Source organism: Leuresthes tenuis, unplaced genomic scaffold (assembly GCF_036924035.1).
Source record: "Leuresthes tenuis unplaced genomic scaffold, fLeuTen1.0.hap1 SCAF_7, whole genome shotgun sequence".
Taxonomy (NCBI): Eukaryota; Metazoa; Chordata; class Actinopteri; order Atheriniformes; family Atherinopsidae; genus Leuresthes; species Leuresthes tenuis.
The window spans coordinates 12,695,775-12,715,244 of record NW_027325361.1 but is presented as its reverse complement, the minus strand read 5'-3'; the positions used below and the strand labels follow the sequence as shown (position 1 = coordinate 12,715,244).

The 19,470-nt window shown below is 41.0% G+C and overlaps 1 protein-coding gene across 4 annotated transcripts in view; it reads left to right on the top strand.

The window, feature by feature from the left end:
• LOC140311803 (ephrin type-B receptor 3-like) overlaps positions 1-18,347 on the top strand; it is a 58,661-nt gene extending 40,314 nt beyond the window's left edge. Inside the window, exons 6-16 of one of the 4 annotated variants that reach the window (XM_072389344.1) lie at positions 1,275-1,399; positions 1,992-2,154; positions 2,540-2,648; positions 4,206-4,258; positions 4,476-4,610; positions 6,660-6,907; positions 7,475-7,690; positions 8,562-8,711; positions 9,103-9,302; positions 12,386-12,541; positions 14,403-18,347. In XM_072389344.1, the coding sequence (XP_072245445.1) occupies positions 1,275-1,399; positions 1,992-2,154; positions 2,540-2,648; positions 4,206-4,258; positions 4,476-4,610; positions 6,660-6,907; positions 7,475-7,690; positions 8,562-8,711; positions 9,103-9,302; positions 12,386-12,541; positions 14,403-14,511 (1,664 nt within the window). In that variant the 3' untranslated portion in view covers positions 14,512-18,347. Of the gene's footprint in view, positions 1-1,274; positions 1,400-1,991; positions 2,155-2,539; positions 2,649-4,205; positions 4,259-4,475; positions 4,695-6,659; positions 6,908-7,474; positions 7,691-8,561; positions 8,712-9,102; positions 9,303-12,385; positions 12,542-14,402 lie in introns of all 4 variants that reach the window. The other 3 variants (XM_072389343.1, XM_072389346.1, XM_072389345.1) reach the window with 3 other exon arrangements.
• The last annotated feature ends 1,123 nt before the right edge of the window (positions 18,348-19,470 follow it).

Here is a 19,470-nt window from a genome sequence, read left to right as displayed (position 1 = left end):
GCCTAGGAAGTATTGTCTTCTCCAGGAGAAAGAGAGACATGGATAGATGGAATTGGGGGGGGGGGGGGGGGGGGATCAAGGAAGGTGAGGTTCCAGACCCAAAGTAAGAGAAAGAAACAGAAGGCTGACTTGTTCAAAACACAAGCACTGCATTTAATAGGGTGGGAGCTTTTAACAAAAACAGTGTCTGGGGTGCTAAAGAAGAGAGACATGCTCAAGCAGGGTATTCAAAATTTGTTATCTGATATTCACACCAACCTCTTTCCATGATCAGCCAGCTGTGCAGAGGTCAGTTAGGAACAAATCACTGTCCTCATCTTCCTGGCTCTCCCATTCATTTAAACGTGGGCATCTCAGTGTGTACCCAATATTATCCCCCTCCCGTTATGGCAGGCTTTTTCAATTAATTTGGCCATTCACAAACATGACTACCATCATATATCACTTGTGTAGATGGCACATTTTTTTAACAAATTCTAAGACGCCATAACCTGGCCCTTGACAAAGAAGGGATGAGGTTTTATAATGGTGAAAAAGTAGATAAAAAGTGAGGACTTGAAGAGGAGAAAGAAAACCATGGGGTGATTTTGTCCACACAGGACAAGTACATAACTTTATTTTTTAAGTCAAGGAGTCACTGGAGATAGACAGTGGAAGTTATGAGACAAAAGCCTAAGACTAAGAGAGGAGAATGAGTCAGAGGTACAGAACAAGCCTGAACTTAGAAAATAGGAAAAGAGACATGGCACAGACAGCACTTAGGTTTTAATGGGCACATGTGAACAAAGCAGGGAAAGCTCAAGTGGGTGGAGTACCAGTGTGTATTATACGCACTTGAATGTAGTGTCCACAAGCCAATGAATGTATATGTATGTTATGTATGTTAATGTGTATATCTCATTAAATATGTAGTCTTTATATGTTTTCATATGTGTCCAGCATATTACCTAATGTGTATGTTATTAGCTTCCTTAAGTCTGGTGTACGATGGGAAACTACATTGTACCAGAAACTTTTCTATCAGCCTTGCTCTTTGATTATTTTCGCGTCACAGGAGAACTACACATTTCCTCTACTCCCCCTAGGACCCTGTGAGGGAGAATTTGAGCATTAGTGGGGAGTGGTTCTGCATACTAACAAATGGCCAAAGCTTTTCACAAAGCTCACAGACTTAGACTTTGTGTTTGGGCTTCTATGGACACATAAAGGGCGTAGAACTTCAAAAGACATGTACAGAAAATGATAAATAAAACAGAATTCATTTTTCTCTTTAGCTCCATCTGCAGTGCCAACAGTACACCTGATGGCGGCCACAGCGAGCACCATGAGCCTGTCCTGGCTTCCTCCAGAAAAACCCAACGGAATCATTCTGGATTATGAGATTAAGTACCATGAGAAGGTAAGCAGCAATGTCAGTGAATGCCTCTGATTCAATCCAATTCTATTGACTTGCATGGTCTCTGTTTCATCTGTGTTTCTGTAAATGTGGAAAACAATGCCTCCCCTGATAAACACATGGTTAGTGTGAGGCAAGTCCACTTCCATTCTTGTTTGAGCACTCTCATCGCCTATTCTCAACTTTCCATCCCTCAGTCTTTTGTTCCCTTTTCCTTTTCTCTCTCCTCCCAATCCTTTCCCAGATTTCTATTATGAACTGCCCTTTTATGAATACCTCATACCCCTGTTCTTTCCCCTGTTTCCTCTCTCAGTCCATGCATCACAAAGTCTGTATTTTTCTCACAGAGGCTTTGGCTTATGGAGAGAACAAAAGCACTCAGTGAATATCTGTCCTGTTTGTTGTCCTCTACCATCAAATTAACATAACCTCTTTAATATGTCTGTCTTGTTCTTGTCTCCAAGTGTTTTTTCACCTGTCTATATAGTTAGACTAGTGAACTATTTCAGGGAGGATGGCGGATCAGAGATGAGATAATGACGAATGCAGGCTGTTATTTACTATCATTTTCTTCACTTGTATTTCTTGTGTGTAGGATCAGGGTGAGGCCATCGCCCATACCATGACTGCCCAACGGAGCAATGCTCGCATTGAAGGTCTTAAGGCTGGGACACCCTATGTGGTGCAAGTCCGTGCCCGAACAGTTGCTGGTTATGGTCGGTATAGCAGCCCAGCAGACTTCAGCACCAACCTGCAATGTACGTTACGTCCACACATTTCTCATTATCCAGAGATATATAGAATATTTGTCGCATAGCAGTAATGGCTCATATGCATGTTCAAAATCCAATTAGTCAAATGCTCACAAAAAATAACCTGAAATTTGAGTAAATTGAATTATGATTGTGTAAGAATCTATCCTAACAGCAAGTCAAGGTATCTGATATACATTTCCTCAATATCATGCAACCTAATTAAAACCGGGACATGTTTTTACTTATGTTAGCATTCTGTGGAAGAGGTATAAAAGTGTACGATAGAATTTGTATGTCTCACAGAGTGACTAGAGAGACTACAGCTTTTGTGGGTGTATCGTTGTGACAAGATCTCCATATAACAGTTTTCTCTATTTTGTATCTAAAGCTGACCCACCAAAGTCATGGCAGGAACAGCTGCCACTCATCGTTGGATCAGCCACCGCCACCTTGGTCTTCATCATTGCAGTTGTGGTCATTGCTATCGTCTGCCTCAGGTCAGAATATAACTCCTAAAAGAATCCAATAAGTAATACGGACAAATAGTAAATAACGCTGGGCTAAAACACTTTTACAAATAAATTTAATCCGCTGGCACTTAAATAATCATTTGTCAATAATGTTTATACTTCAAGCAGAAGAAAACAGAGATAGCTTCAAATGTCAACTCTGTTTGCATGTCCTCCAAACCACCCCAGAACAGTCTCAGTGGATTTCTGCGCCACCTGTGTGGCCTCTGAATGCCAGATTAGCCATCTGAATCTCTGAATAGTAAACAGCTTTGGACAAAATGCTATTTTACTCACTGGACACAACATGGTGTAGCAGCTGTTGGGCCCGATAGGCCTGCCCTCATGACCCAGCACTGAGAATCATATTTGCAGTTGCCTAACCACAAAGATCCCAGATGTTTCCCTGTCCGCTGAGCCCAACTGACTAGGATGATGCAAACGGCCACTTAAACCTTTCAAAATGTCTGGTACAGAATCAACTAGTACTAAGCACACCAGTTTATTCTTATACAGCTCATTTATCAAGCAGCAAATGCAGTATGTGTGTATAAGTATGTGTAAGGTTGGCACTCACTGCTGACTGGCGCCCACTGGGTTCCCTCTACAAGCCAGTTCAGGCAGCGGCTGACAAGCGTGGGCATCAGTCACGCTAGACTGAATAATAATCTCCCTGATCCCCCTCCTCTCCTTCTCCATACTGCCTCTTTGCTCTCTTCTATTTTCACACCACTACATTGTGTCTCTCTCAGGGTCTTGGCTTAGCCGCCATTCTGACTGCCACTGAAGAAGCAGGGGGAAATAGTAATAATATTGAACACAGAGCTACTGCTTATACCAGACAAAATTAGAATTTGAAATAAGATGCAAATCACCATTGGGCTTTTTTTTTTTTGTCCCAGTTACTGGTTAGACAACAAAGGAAGCACATTAACATGTAATTTAAACAACCCGGCCCCTTTTCTGTGGCTCCCAACCCCACTACCGTGCACAAGGAACCTATGCAGGAAGGTGAGGTTATACAAACTGACACACGTGTACTGGGGAAAAAGAATGCAGAAAAAGCAAGGAAAAAACGGGAAAGAGAGATTATAGTCAAAAGAGCATCCACATGGAGACAAGAAGATTTAGATTGAATTGGGAGAAATAGTGTTGTTGTCCATACCCAGAAGGTGACAGAGCTTAGCTTGCCGTTTGAGCCTTTATTTGTCTTGCCTGCACATTTTGATGGTACTGAAAGTAACTGCCCTTCACTTGCTGCTTCAGACAATGGTATGATATCCTATTGTTTAGACTTGCGCTACAGTCTTCAAGTATGAATCATTGTACTACTAGACAATGATACAATCATTATCAGTGTATCTCTTGCTTCTCATGTAAAAAGACTCAACATATTGCCCAGTCCAAAATATACTGTGGCTACATTACATGCAACAACCAGGAATTAAAGAAGATCAGTTTTCTCTTTCTGCCTTTGTTCTTTCCCAGTGTTTGTACCCCACTGGGTCCACGTGACTGACTAAGCGTTTTCATCTTTCTTTACAGAAAACAGAGAAATGGTTCAGAGTCGGAGTACACAGAGAAATTGCAGCAGTACAGTAAGTCTCTTTGCTAAGCTCTCTTATTTTGCTTTATTCCACATTCCTGGAACAGTATTCCTTAACTTTAGTGCATCATTAACTGACAAGTAACTCCCATAGCATGAATTGACTTAATCCTTTAGCACAATAATAAAAAAAAAACCATAAATGTAAGTATATTGGTTTGACAGACTTTGCTTGGCAGTGGAGATTCACTTTCCTGTTCTTGCCACTGAATCCCCAATAGTAACGCCGGGAATGAAAGTCTACATTGACCCCTTCACGTATGAGGACCCCAATGAGGCAGTGCGCGAGTTTGCCAAGGAGATTGACGTGTCCTGCGTGAAGATCGAGGAGGTCATTGGCGCAGGTAACCCACCAAAGCTCCTGAGCTACAGGGGGAAGACTGCTAGTCACCTCCAGGCCATACCGTTAGAGGACTTCACACCAAGCGGTACTTTCACTCAATTCATCGCTAGCCCTCTTCTTCCCCCCTTCCCCACCACACTGGTCATTCTTAGGAACCCCTTTTCAGTCTTACAGATATCTTCAGCACTGTATTATGTTCAAATTACTAGCTGTGTCCTCCTTAAGTTGGTGTGACTCACAGCCCTTGCACCTTTCACGTGCAATGTACATATAGAGCATTTATAATACCTTTTTGTATGGTGGATTATCATTTACCCGTGTCGTGAAAATGGAGCCCAAACCTGTAATGAGACCAATCCAATGTATGGAAATTGATCTGTTGACAATAATAATTTCTCCATGATTAAAAAAATTCTTGAATCTAATGGAATCAGAGTGTGGACAGAACAAAACTACAGCCCCATGCAGATAAGATTAATTTCTCAAGGGAAGATTTTGATCCTGTCTGAGCACACGTCACAGTCTTCTCTTATCTTTTTCCAGAGCTAATTACAGTACAGCCTTAATATTTTGTGTCACACTTGTTGACCCTACATTTTTAACTTCTTTTACAGAATAGTGTAGTTTAGTTTTTTTCTGTTTCAGCAGTTACCTTTAATTGTCTTCTTAAGGATGTCATTTTACTTGGTCAATGACATATGGTTGCTATTGAAATCCAATTTATTCTAGAAATCCTGCAAATGGGTTATGGCTATTTTATTTAAAGAAGATTTTTTTTTTTTGTGTAAGGAATGTGTTTGATTACACTGAGCAATTCTGCTTTTCAAAGGGCAGCAGAATTGTTAATGCTAATGTTAAATCTATCTGAATGGGGCATGAGATAATACATGGTCTCTAGTCCAGGATTGACCGTCTCTGAACCAGCCCACTTTTTACTATATTGAGAACCTCTTAATAAAAGAGAGTTTCTACTGGATCACCATAGTTGACCCCAGGTCCTGGCACTTACACCCCCTCCACCATGTGGTTGTCTTCCCTTTTTTAGAATCCTACCTTCTTTAGATATCTATGATGTTGTAGACAGTGAAATATTTTGTGTATTCCATATATTTGAAAGTAATATCTCTGCTTAAAAGCTGCAGGACTATGCCATGTGAAGTTGAGTTTTTTGTAGCTTATGTAACTGAACGAAATCGGAGGACTTTGTGATGGCAGAGATGGGAATCCCCTACTGCTGCTTCTGCTACTACCATTACTTCTGCTACTACTACTACGAGAGCTCCTCTACTGCTGAGGCTACTACTTGAAACCCGTCGCTTCCCAGCATTCGCCTTTAAAGTGACAAACCCTCAACCCGTGTCTTCCCTGTCCCCTACCTTCTCCTCTACCCCTTACTCAATCCATCCAACCCTCCGTCCCTTACGTTTTCCCGCCTCCCCTGACTTCCCTCACATTGTCCCCTTTGCACTCACATTAATACATACCATCCTCATTGCCTAATTTTTCTTGCGTTCTTGCGCACGCTTGGTGTAGAATCTAAACATAAAGCGTCCATAACTCCCAATCCCCCTAAACTTTTGTCTCCACCCATCTCCTCATCCGGTGCCCGCTTTCCCTGCCACTCTGAAGCTTAGCACCACTTCCCTGATCCATGACCACTTCCTCCTATGTTCCCTCGGCTTGACTCCTATCACCTTATTCCAATCATAATTTCAATTCCAACATAATTTTTTTTCCACCTCCACACCTTTTCATATGCCTCTCACGCAATGTTTTTTTCTTTTAATGTTTAGCCTAAGAGTACAAAGTAATTGTACGATCCCCATTCCACCACCATCACTTAAGACTGGCCTAGAGTCCTGGCTTCTCTTGCAGTTCCCCCTGCCTCAACCCTCCTGCTCACCCTCCCTGGCTCCTTGGTTCTAACCAGTTAATTGTCCCCTCTCCCTTCTTTTCCCCCACTCTCCTCCACTCTTCCGTCATACCTTTCTTCCATCTCTCCTCTCCCTCTTTTGCTGTTTCTCTGCCTGTTTCACCTGGGCTCTCACAGGAGAGTTTGGAGAGGTTTGCCGCGGTCGCCTGAAGCTGCCTGGGCGCAGAGAAATAATTGTGGCCATCAAGACTCTCAAGGTGGGATATACTGACCGCCAGAGACGAGACTTCCTGTCCGAAGCTTCCATCATGGGTCAGTTTGACCACCCCAACATTATCCGTCTGGAAGGTGTTGTCACCAAGAGTCGACCAGTGATGATTGTCACTGAGTTCATGGAAAATGGGGCTCTGGATTCTTTTCTAAGGGTGAGAAAAAAAACAGTTGGAAACCAACACATTTCTTACAAGAATACTGTAGCTATGTTGTTAGCCACACCTTTTAAAAGATGTATGTGTGATTTTATCAATAATGCAGCACTACTAAGCAAATAAGCTCATCCAAATCTGCTTGATCTTTCTTTTTAGTTATCTCTATTTCTTTAGAGCCTTAAAAGATCTTCTTAAACTCAGCCACAGATACCACATTGGATATCTGACAAATCTGGCATTCAGGCAGTTGGTGACATTTACAAAGAGCTCAGTCTCCAATGAATCTCTGCCTTAAAGTCATATCATACATTGTCTAGCAAAGAAAAGGGAGCAATACAAGGAGATATAGAGAATAAGGGGATGGGGGGTGGGTTTACAAAAAAAAAAGACATTACAGTGTGATAAGATGGCAGATGAAAGATGAGAGTAAGGAGACTTATGCAAACACAGAGGAAGGTAGGAGTAAAAATGTAAATAAGAGAAAAATATATATCACGTTCCTTTGAACATGCAACCATGATCAAAATCCAGTTTAACTCTTTTCATTCTGTCTTCCCTTGTCAGCTCAATGATGGCCAGTTCACTGTGATCCAGCTGGTTGGCATGCTGCGTGGTATTGCAGCTGGCATGAAGTATCTGTCAGACATGAACTACGTGCACAGAGACTTGGCTGCTCGCAACATCTTAGTTAACAGTAATCTGGTGTGTAAGGTGTCTGACTTTGGCCTATCTCGTTTCCTCGAGGATGACGCTACAGATCCTACCTACACCAGCTCACTGGTGAGTCAGTGTATGCATTATATGTATGTGTCTTTTTATGTTGTTGCATGTTTTTAATCAGTGTTTAAAGCTGCTGCATGTAATCTTTTAAACATCAATACATCACTATTGTTTTGACTTTAATCCAAAATTAATCTTATTACCTTAAGATTTTAACATTCTGACTAAAAAGACAAGGAGGATGACTGAGAAATAATAACAGTTTATAAAACAATAGATGACAAAGATCCAAAAGAAATGACAAAATGTCCTATTTTCAAGATAAATTCTAGGTCCTATTCTCAGATGTCATGAGAAAACTGCACATAAGTTAAGATTTCTGTACGAAACCCTTTCATTCTCATGTCATGTGAACTTGGTAAACATACCCTTCCGATGTATAAACCCTTTTTATAGTAGAGCAAGAGAAAAAGCAAAATCCCTACACCCGGAGCAATATCCGAAGGGAGTAAGGCCTGACAAGTCTCCTGGTGACAGAAAGCTCTAGCGTTAATTTACAAATGTGTTCGGCACTTTGAGAAACACTGCTGGTATGAGTTATCAATCATCTCAACCATAATTCAGGTTGCCTTGTAGTTACATGGAAGGACTCTAAAATGCTGATATATTGATGTTAAAAAAGGCTATTTGCAGCACAGTAGATATCCTAATAACTTCATGTGTTTGTTCTTGTCATTTTTGTCTAAAGGTTGACTAACCTTGTGTGTATGTTGTGCTTGGGTTCTAGAGCATGCACCCATGTGTTGTGCATCAATGTTTCCCTTAGACTGTTTCTCACCCTCTCTCTCCCCTTCTTGTATGTGTGTGGCTCTGTGTCCGTGTTCCATCCTTCCAGTATTTCATGCTCACCTACTCATTCGCATATCCACAGGGAGGAAAAATCCCCATCCGCTGGACGGCCCCTGAGGCCATTGCCTACAGGAAATTCACCTCGGCCAGTGATGTGTGGAGCTACGGTATTGTCATGTGGGAAGTAATGTCATACGGTGAGCGGCCGTATTGGGACATGAGCAATCAAGATGTAAGCTAATATGATCTTTTTTTCTCCATAATATGAAATACACAGTTGTAAATGGCAATGTATAAACGTGTGTGACACACAAACACACTTTTATATACAATTGAACATATTGTACATTATGCATGAAATGTAAATGTTTTCAACCACTTTCATGGCCCTGCTCACAGATCATACCCACTCACACCTTCTCACTCTGGAACTTATATCATTGTATAGCCAGTGGCAGGATTTCCTCTTTATATCTTCCTTTTCCATCGTTCTATCCTCTTCTGTCCTCCCTTACTTGCCCTTTTCATCTGATCACCTCTTGCTCTCCTTGAGTTGTCTGTCTATCCCCCTATACCAGTTTAGTGATAAGAGGTAGACTGATTTCTCTGTTGTCCTCCCTCAGGTGATAAATGCTGTGGAGCAGGACTATCGACTGCCCCCACCCATGGACTGCCCCACAGCCCTGCACCAGCTCATGCTGGACTGCTGGGTGAAAGAGAGGAACCTGCGACCCAAATTCACCCAGATTGTGGCCACACTGGATAAGCTTATTCGCAATGCTGCCAGCCTGAAAGTGGTCACCAACAGCACACAGTCCACAGGGTAAGTCGTATTTGCTGCGTGATTTAGAATATGTGATCCTCAGTTTAAGTTCAGAAACACCATGACAGCCTGGCCTAGAAAATCTTTAAAGAAAAGATTTTACCTTGCATGTGTTGACTGGTAAACAAAAATGAACAATGAATCTGTATAGTTTCCATTAGTTCTGTGTTGGCTTGTATTTGTTTTATTATTGTTGTTGACTAATTATTATGTATATTAGTACTGATAGCTTTCTAAAATTATTTTCTAGATTTATTCAGCAATGCATTGGACCAGACATTTTAGACGTTTGTCTTTTTGGTACCTGACAATTACTGTTTTAATGCCAGTCACCTGACTTAACAGTCATGACAATACTGGCTCTGCCATTTGCAGCTGAGCTGGTGCTGCATGAAAATAGTCTGTATCCAGGTTGATAGTGTATGTGAGTCACTCTGACTCAATTACAACACTCTTTTAATGCCTTTAAAGTGCAGATTTTGTTCCATACAATCTGTAGTCCTCACAAATGCAGGCTAAGCCATTATGCAAATCCAAATTACCATCGCTCAATACAGCCCTCAAAGCAGTTCAGCCACCAGCTGGGAGCTCAATCAATTATGTCACATCTACATTTAGCTGATTTATCTTTATTTGAAACTTGCTTCTTGGAAAGAATTTGGAGGCTGCAGAGTTGGAGCATACAGTAAGGGGGTGACCTACCTTTCTGTCCCTGCATCAGGGCTTTTCTGTCTTGAGGGAGGGCCACAGACTATCCCGGGTTGGGCTCATGAGGGAAACCAGGGTCTCAGTTGGCCACCAGAGTGACGTTCTTAGAAGATTAAGCTTGCGGTTAATTAGCTAGATTAAGGAGATACAAAAAAGAGATGGGAGATTCTTTTAATTAGCCACTAACGAGATTTTAAACGGGCCAGCGGAGAGGTGGCCTCCTGCCGACGAACCTAACAAGGGAGGATTGAGAGATGACACACTAGTCCTGGTTGGCTGTAGTTTGCTAACACTGTCTGACACGATGTCCTTCAGTGGTGTGTGGGTCCATTACATATGCCTGACATGATAGCACATTGTACTGTGTGTTTAATGGGAAATTATCAGAAGAGCTTTGGTGAATCGAGGGCTTCTATCACCAGAACTATGAGTAACTTCCATGTTTGCATTTGTCTGAGTTTCTACTGTCATCAGAGAGATTCACACCAGAGAAATTAACCATATCAAATCCCTGAAGTTTTTAAAATGTAAAACAGCGAGTAAACCCTTTGGAGAACTGTGACGGTCCCCTGTTAGGACCGACACAGTTTCTTGTGAATTTAGGCTCGGCCTGTAGCAATCTCACTCACAGGATTATCCAACTCTCCTGCTGTGTCTCTGCTTGTGGCTCACATGTGGCCAGCAATAGTTTGGACTCTTCTTAAGCCAACTTTAGAGAAGGAGGACTAACAATACTCAATTAAGGGAGGCCAGAGTCTGGAGTTAACGGCAGCCTGAGGCCGTGGGCTCCGAAGCACAGGCCTTATTAAAAATCACTCCATCTACACCACTCAATGGGGCCTCTGTATCACTGTTATTAACTCCCCTTCATGCCTTTTTCTCTTTTACCCCTCTTTCTTTCTCCATTCCTCTTTTAATTGTTAATGAATCTAATGCCATCAAAAGGATGACAGGGATCAGCAGAGCAGAGAAAAGGGAAGACAGTGGTGTTCTTTCTCTGGACTTGCTCCCTCAACTGGTTCTGCTCCTTTACCTCCCCTCACCTCCCCGTCATCCTTTCCACCTCTACTCTTGTTCATCCGCTCTACTTCACTTTGAGTTGTTGCACAGTTTTATTAAAACTAGCAAGGTGGCCTCTCTATCAGTGGCATTGATCAGCCCTTAGATTTTTTGTTAAGAGAGGCCTTTTTGGGCTGTCAACAGGTGTGTTGGAAAAGTGCAAAATACACAAAACGCGTTTTCAGACCCAGACTAGCCAATAAAAAGAACCACAACACAACTAAATGCCTTCATCTGCAATGAAATGGACAAGTAGCACTTGTAAGTCACTTTTTTCTAGAGTCCATGGCATCATGAGCCAGTCCTGTGGTGTAACCACATGTACATGGTAACAACATCTGTATTTACATTCCTCAGACAGTTATTCCTTGTCTTGAAGAAAATGTCTGTCCACCTCTTCTGGATTATGTTGCAAGCATCCTTTTGTTGAGGCAAACCTGTATAAAGATCAAGAAAGAACGCATGCTTCAACATTTAAATACACCCTGAGATATGAACCGTAAATACAATAATTATGTGCTAAAGGGCTTAACAGTTATAGCCTGCTGGTTAAGCTTATGTTCATAACAACGGCACAAATTTGATTTAAACTGACCAGTAAAACAGCATGGAATCCTATCTTCTCAGATCAGATTCAAACCGCATTTATAGTTGGTTTAAAAGTACAACTCTCTACAACCGCATAGATAGATGTGTTTTTCTGTTTCACCAGTACTGGTGAAGCAGACTCTGCATCGTATTGCAACAAAAAGAACAGTAAGCGATACACAGGCAGAGAAATCCAGATATCTCTAATGTTCCATGAAAAATATTGTTGGGAACATGGAACTTTCTGCATACTTGCATGACTCATATAGAAGTAATGTCTTTTTTTTTTTAAATGGATACATTAGTTAATAATATCAAACAATCATGGCTTGTTAAAAAACCTGTTCTGGTCACAAATGACAACATGTGTCATTGGGGACTAGATTTGATATATGCTCTGGGAAAATACATCACCACGCCTCACCAGCTGCAGCGCCAACATCCAGCACCCAAGCCTCCAGCCAGTCTCTCCACAGTCATAAAAGCACACCCTCAAACCCAACACATATTTCCCCAGCCCCGTTGCACACAACTCTTTACACTCTGTATGGAGGAGGGCGGAGAAGAGGGGGAGAAAAGAGGAGGGGAGGCAGAGAAATGGAGAGGTGGCGCTCAGTAGGGAGGCATTATGGGGTGAGGTTGGCCAGTAGAGGCAGCAGAGTGACGACCTTAACCCTCTCTCTCTGTCTCTCTTTCTCTCTCCTCCCTCCCCCTCCTCCTCAATGTAGGGTATCCCAGCCCTTGCTTGACCGCTGTGTGCCAGACTATACCACTTTCACCACTGTGGGGGACTGGCTGGACGCCATCAAGATGAGCCGCTACCGTGACAACTTCATCAACGCCGGATTTGCCTCCTTTGACCTGGTGGCCCAGATGACAGCAGAGTGAGTGGAGCTAATCGGGCCTAACATGATTGACTGGGCTGAGTTTGAGAGTCAAAGTAGAGTTACATGGACTGACCTTGAGGGAATAAAAATAATCTTTTGAATAAATTAGACATGATGTTGAAGACTGGGCTCTGAGTAGAGTCAGCTATAGAAGGAATAATGTATACCCAATAGCTGTCAAAATAACAGGGAACATTTAACCATTCCTTTAACCAAGCATTCCTGTACAAATAAAATCACACCTTGTGGACATACAGTGCAATATCATCCCTTTTATTGTTATATTTTCCATATTTATTATTATTATTATTTAATATTTATTCAATATTTATGGGTAAATATCATAGCATTCAAATAATATGAGATTTTAAAAAAAACAATTTAAGATGACCCTCTATTGGTTACAAGACTGGCCACTGAGGTTGTTTTACAGAAGAACTGAAAGGATAGTTACAATCATGGACTTTGCAAACAAAGAAATTGCATCAACAATTTAAAACGAGGAATATGATGGAGTAATACTAATTGTCTGCAAGGTCTTGTTGCTGCTTCCTTACCTACAATTTCCAACTGATGACTTACCCAGCATTTGTCATGTTTACAAACAGGAAATGATCTAATGAAAGTCATGGAAATTGGAGGCCAGTGATGATCAAATAAATGAATTAGGTTCATAATGATAAATAAATCATTCTCATTAGCTGCATAATAGGCAGGGGAGGTGGGGGTAATTTGTTTCAATTTGGCTAAGCTGACAGGTGTGGTGTACTGTGGCTCTCTGTTGCCCTTAATGGCCAGTAATTTCTCTAATGGTGCTCATTTATTATCATTTCATCCTCTGTTGCTGCACTGATGGGGATGGCAAAATATGAAGAAAAAAATAAATCACACCATGTATTTGTGGGGCACACCCTGGTTTGGAGACAGTGGATGTGCCGTGTGTGTGTATATTCCCATACTGATTGTAAGTCAGTGGTTTAGATGTAAAGACTGGATAGTCACAAAGCCATTGTAAGATGTCGGCATGTAATACTGAATCATTTTGGTTTGTATGTGTGGGACTGAATGGGGACTACTCACATGGTTAGAGATTATCGCAGTCCCAGAAACTGTCTGTTCTCTTATCAGCTATCAACTGGTGAAATCGAACAAACAGGCGGAAAAGATATTCTTGTGATATTATTGGTCAGCGTAGTGGCCACAATGATTAGATTATACCATCTGAGTAATGAGAGTCAAAGCAGGTGTGCTCTCCCGAGTCTTTCTTGAAAATATACTTACTGAATGTTCACAGCTAAATTAATGACTTACGCTTTACAGTCTTTGCTGTAGTCTTCTGAGGAACATTTTAAGCACTAAAGAAGGTTGTTCACCTGCAGCTAACTTTAAGTTAATTTGCTGAAACAAGGATCCAATCCAACTAATATTTTTCAAATACGAAAAGAAAATCATTCACTCCCCAGTGTCCGTTTTTTTTTTTTTTGTTAAAGATAAATGACAGGCTGGTGTGAATTTTTCCAGGTGCTCAACAGTGGCTGAGTTTGCTCTTTAATCATTAACCATCATTATGGCCTTTTGACTCTTGTGGTCTTGCTCACCTGCTGGGTAACAAACATATGTTTCATGAAGTCTAGCACTCTGACCGTTCCCATTTTTTAACAGACTCTCAGGAAGCCATTTTATGGTTGATTGCAGTTGTGATGTCTGTCCCTGTTCCCACCGGGTAGAGTGTGTGCTCACTCTTTATGGAAAGCGAAACTTGCTCTCCAACCTCAGCTTGATGTTTGTTCACTTTCATGTATTTATTTAATCTTTTTATAAATGAGCCACCTGTTCTTATTTTCCTCTCTCTCCTCAGGGATTTGCTGCGGATAGGGGTGACGCTGGCCGGCCATCAGAAGAAGATTCTCGGTAGCATTCAGGACATGAGACTACAGATGAACCAAACACTTCCTGTACAGGTGTGAGCGACAACACACACAAGACAGATGCAGTCAACGGACAGCCAGACAGGAAAATGGGGAAGGAACTGTGCCAGAGAGGGCTACTGGAAAACCCCAGCTGCCTGACCCATCTCTGCCATTACACACTATAAAACTGGCTTGCAGTGCCTCTGAATATATATTTTTTTTCTTTATTTCATTACCACTTACATTTCCTGTCCCCACTCTTTTTGTTGTTTATCTTCATTTTTTTCCCCCATCCAAACAGAGTTTGTTTTTGAAAGAGGAGAAAGAGTGAACCCCCTTTCCCATGCGTGCCTCACCACGAGTGGGTTGATGTTTGCATGCATGTGGTTTTTAGTGAGGTTGGCCTTAGCCACACTCTGATCTTCACACTAGAGCCTCTTCCTTTGACCTCTCAACCCGGCTCTGTCGGACGTAATAATACATACTGAAGAATGAACACTAAGATATAAAAAAAGTGATGTAAAAATGTCACTTGTATTAAAACAAACAAAGCGGGGAAAAAAAATCCGATGTGTGTCAGACCATGGGGGATAGAGGACAATTCTATCCAACGGAAGTTTTGTTTATTGTGCATGTGTGTTATTCTCCATCTTCATATTGAAGGTGTGTTACCGAAAAGAACACTTCCTGGAGAGGGGTGAGGTGGTGAAGGAATAAAACAAGATGGGCTGCAGTCAAAGGTCAAGAGGATGACAGAGATAAAGAAGGTCAAAGGAAGGCAACCACAGTTTTGGACACCTGTTTCGACTGTTGGGTCACCAGATGACCTCTTCACTCTGACCTGAAGTGACTCAGGTTCCACAGCTTGGGAACACCTGCTTATCAACAGTGTTCTTGCGCATAAATACTATTTTTACTTTTATTTGTCCGCATTAAATTTAATTTTTTTTTTTGCCTTTCCTACACACTTTTGGGAGATTTGTGGTTTCAAAATGGCTGGTCAACCTGAAGTAACCCCCCTCCACTGAACACTTTTTTGTGATTAGGGGGGCAACGAGGACTATTGAAAGACCCCCTTGGCCTTTTGTGTGCATTTTTGTACCTGTGTGCGTGTACATGTATGCGTGTATGTGTGATCAAGTGTGTCTGGATGTGCGGGTGTATCTAGTTGCACACAAATATACTGTACAATACAGCTTCTGCTATTTGCCACCATGGAGAATTAACGCATGAACTGAACTGTTATAAGGAGCAACTATATCTGAAACAATTATGCTATACTCTGTGGACAGCTGTTTTCTATTAGATCCAAAAATGGACTTTGGACATACCATACACACAACATTTACCTGAGGACATGACGGACACCTTAATTTCTACTTACTATTATCTGGATTTAAAATAATCAAATCCTGTTTTAATTTCTGATATCCTGCCCTATGTATTTATTTGTACCTCATCTGCCAACTCACAATTCCCTGTCAAGTAACCCAGCTGGACAAAGCCGTTTGTGGACTTGGAACAATTAGATGGAAGAGAAACTCCAAAAGGATTTGCCTAATGAATCGATGATTATTAAACAAAGGAAATCACATATAAATTGGATATTGTATTTTTGTTGTTGTTCTAAACAGCCTGTACATGTTTTGTAACGAAAATAAGATAAGTAACAAAGGAAACATGGTGTTTTTGACTAAAAGGAAGTGTTGTTGTGAAATGTTTGCCTGAGTGAAATTAACAGAAAGGAAAGGATGACGAGAGGGAGAAGAGGGAAAATTATTAAGTAGAGAAGACATTAACACAACCCATCTCAGATCACTGCTAATAACCTACTTGTTCTGCGTGCATTGTTGTCTGAGCGTTAAAAGTGAGTAGGTGTGTTCGAGTTTTTGTGTGCCACCTGAACTTGATCTTAAGCTTCCCCAACCCATTTTGATTCTCAACATAAAGAGCATTTGTGGAGCACTGAGCTGTTACTAATTGTCTTCCAGGCACATTATGTTTAATTCCTGCAAACCACTCAACTGTTGTCAAATGTTTTTCATGTTGTACTTTTAAGAGCTTACTTGGGAGCAGGTCCAGAAATTTGAGTCGAACTAGTCAGTTCACCTTCCTATAATTTCAGTCACTTCAGTGGAGAGGTGGTGCTTCAGGGCCTGCAGTTTCCCTTCATCCAAAAGGATTCTCATTAGAAAATCCAGAGCTGTCAGAGGATAAGCCTATTGGTCTTTATATGTCAGGTCGATTAATCCAGCAGCCAGTTGGGAATTGCCAGGATATGAACATGCAGCATACAGGCATACGCAGACATAGGGCAGGCGGACCTGTCATTATCTCCCATTCATTTCCTGTCTGGGCTGCAATCATTCTGTCTCAGCTCTAGCTGCTGCATGATTAACACGGTGCAGGATCAACAGCCCGGGCACACAGACAGCCAAAATTTGCAGCCCCCCCTCCATCTTAACTGATAGCAGCTGCATCTCTGAAACCCTGCTACTTGTGCTTCTCACAAGAGGGTGTTTGAAGGTGATGGATTACGGTATGAGGCTCTATCACTGCTGTGATCTTTCATATAGTCTCCATATTGTTTTGGTTGGAGCTGATCAAGGCAATATGTGAATACAGTTCCTTAGGTGTTGAAAATGGAGCGTCTTTGGTAGAGTGTCTCGCCAGTTTTTCAAGACTGTCTTTCAGAAGAAGAGGACATTATGCAAAACAACATACCCCCTATTTCATGTTGTTCTATATCTGCCCACATATGGATGTTTTTACTATTGCTAATAGTCTGTTAAGAGCTTACTAACCTGTAACAGAAGTAGTGCACACTCAAATAGTAGTTTTAAAGTTGTGTACTAATGCAGTGCAGTAAATAAGTTAAATAAGTCTTTTTAACCTGAAAGTGGTGAATTCATATTTTCTCAGAAGCAACAGAATTGGTAACAATGTATATTTTTTGCATTGTGATGTGCAGATATTTTGACCTCCTCCATCGAAAAACTACACTGCGATTGGAAGAGCGATAGAGCATACATTAAGAAATGACTGAAATCAGAACTGTGGGATTCCCATAAATACACATTATTACTCTCTCCTCCAATCAGCTCAATCTTCCAGACCGTTTGGCCCCACTGTTGCTAACTTGCATGTGGCAGCAAACAAGATGCAGCCGATGGGCATAAAAATAAGGAAAAGGGGTGGAGGAATGTGGCTAAACACAATCAGATGGTAGACATGCCTACTCATGAAAAATGGCAGTTTGGAGCTTTCATGAACTATTGATTAAGTACACATGGTTTACAGGGGTCTGGACTTGTGTTCACCAAAGTCAACCAGGAATGAGTGATGAGCTCAACTGGCAGTGTTGCACATATTTAAAAGATTAACCCACCACCACTTCAACTGCAAACAATTAATCTCTAAGTAGCTTTTTCTGACATCCACATGAGTGTTTCATATACAGCATTCACAAAGAGGAAAGAAACCTGCTCCCCTGTGTTTCTTGTTCATCCATCTGACTTCAGGAGGTTGAAAATAAGATGGACTGTTACTTTTCTGTGTGTGCATGTGTGTGTGTGTGGTGAATAAAAGAAATGCCATTTTCTACAGAGACAGTTTGGCAATCATCAGTTTAGACTGTCGGTTTTGGTTGTATAATTGTGTGCCAATATTCAAACTATCCTAACATTCCTTACACCTTACTTTCCCTGTTTTACACCCTTTGCATCATCACAAATCATAAACACACCCATCCTCCCCAAAACACCCCCACCCTACTCATACTTACAACTCTCGTGCTTTCTTTCCTAAATTGTCTGTTTTAAATGAATATATATAGTCTTTTTTTTTCCTCTAACAAGCTCACCAGACATATGTCTTTTGGTCACTTTTTTTTTTTTTTCAAATAAAAATAAGCAACATGTTTCAGAGAGTACTGTAAATGTTTAGTGAAATAGGGGCAGGGCAGGGGTTGGTTAAAGAAATGCAATTGTTAATTCCTCTCTGAAAAGCATTGAGATGTATTTAATGGTGCAGACATACACAACAAATTACTAAAAAAAATGATAATGCATTCTTGTAGAAATATTTTTAAAAGACCCTTTTTGCAATTAAATTATTTAAGAAATGTGACTCGGTCTCCTCACTGACTCCTTGTGTTGTGTTTTGAAGTGACTATTCTTCCATATAGAAATTGTTCTTTGTTCCTTAAATACCATGCCAATTCATAATCACACACATGCTCTTCAGTCAGGTAATTGCCCAAGACAAACACATTCAATCTCACCACTTATATTTTTATGGCAGCATCTTACTACTATAATCATTACCAGAACTTTGAGTAGTTTTGCAGCTGTCGTTACAATAACATTACTTGTTTGATAAAGTGGCACAGATGCCTAAATTCAGCTAACGATATGCTGCAGACAATCATTCCACACCCACATACTTAACTCTGCACATTTCCAGTATGTTCAGAGTACCTTTAAGCCGGAACTGTTCTTTATGAAAAAAATTATCCAAAGCTCTCTGATTTGATGTTTGTGTTTCAGGCAGGTTTAAGCTGCTTTATTGGTTTTGCCGTGTAAAAGCCTGAGGTCATTTAGAGTAGCAATGAATGTAAGAAATATGTTTTTATACACTGTCTTTCATACACACCTTATAGCTACAAACACCAAATAAGTGATATTGATCTTGGGGTGAAGTTATGCCAAGTTCATCTTTTCTAATGATGCTTTAGTTCTTTACTTCTGCTTTGAATTTAGCTGCGAACAAGTCTGCGGAGATCCACATAGTTGTGCAATAAAACCAAAACCAGCCATTAAAAAAGCTGACTTTAAAAAGTTACCATCAAAAAGGGCTCTCAGCCTAAAAAACATACAAGACAGAATGTTGGAAGGCTGTTGGTAAGGCTATATGTCGATAACTTGTACCACTCAAGCTCCCTGTTTTGTCTTTCAAACCCTGAAATTAATGTGAGCTCAATTCATCTCTGCAGACAGTGAGCCAACAGTCTTGTTT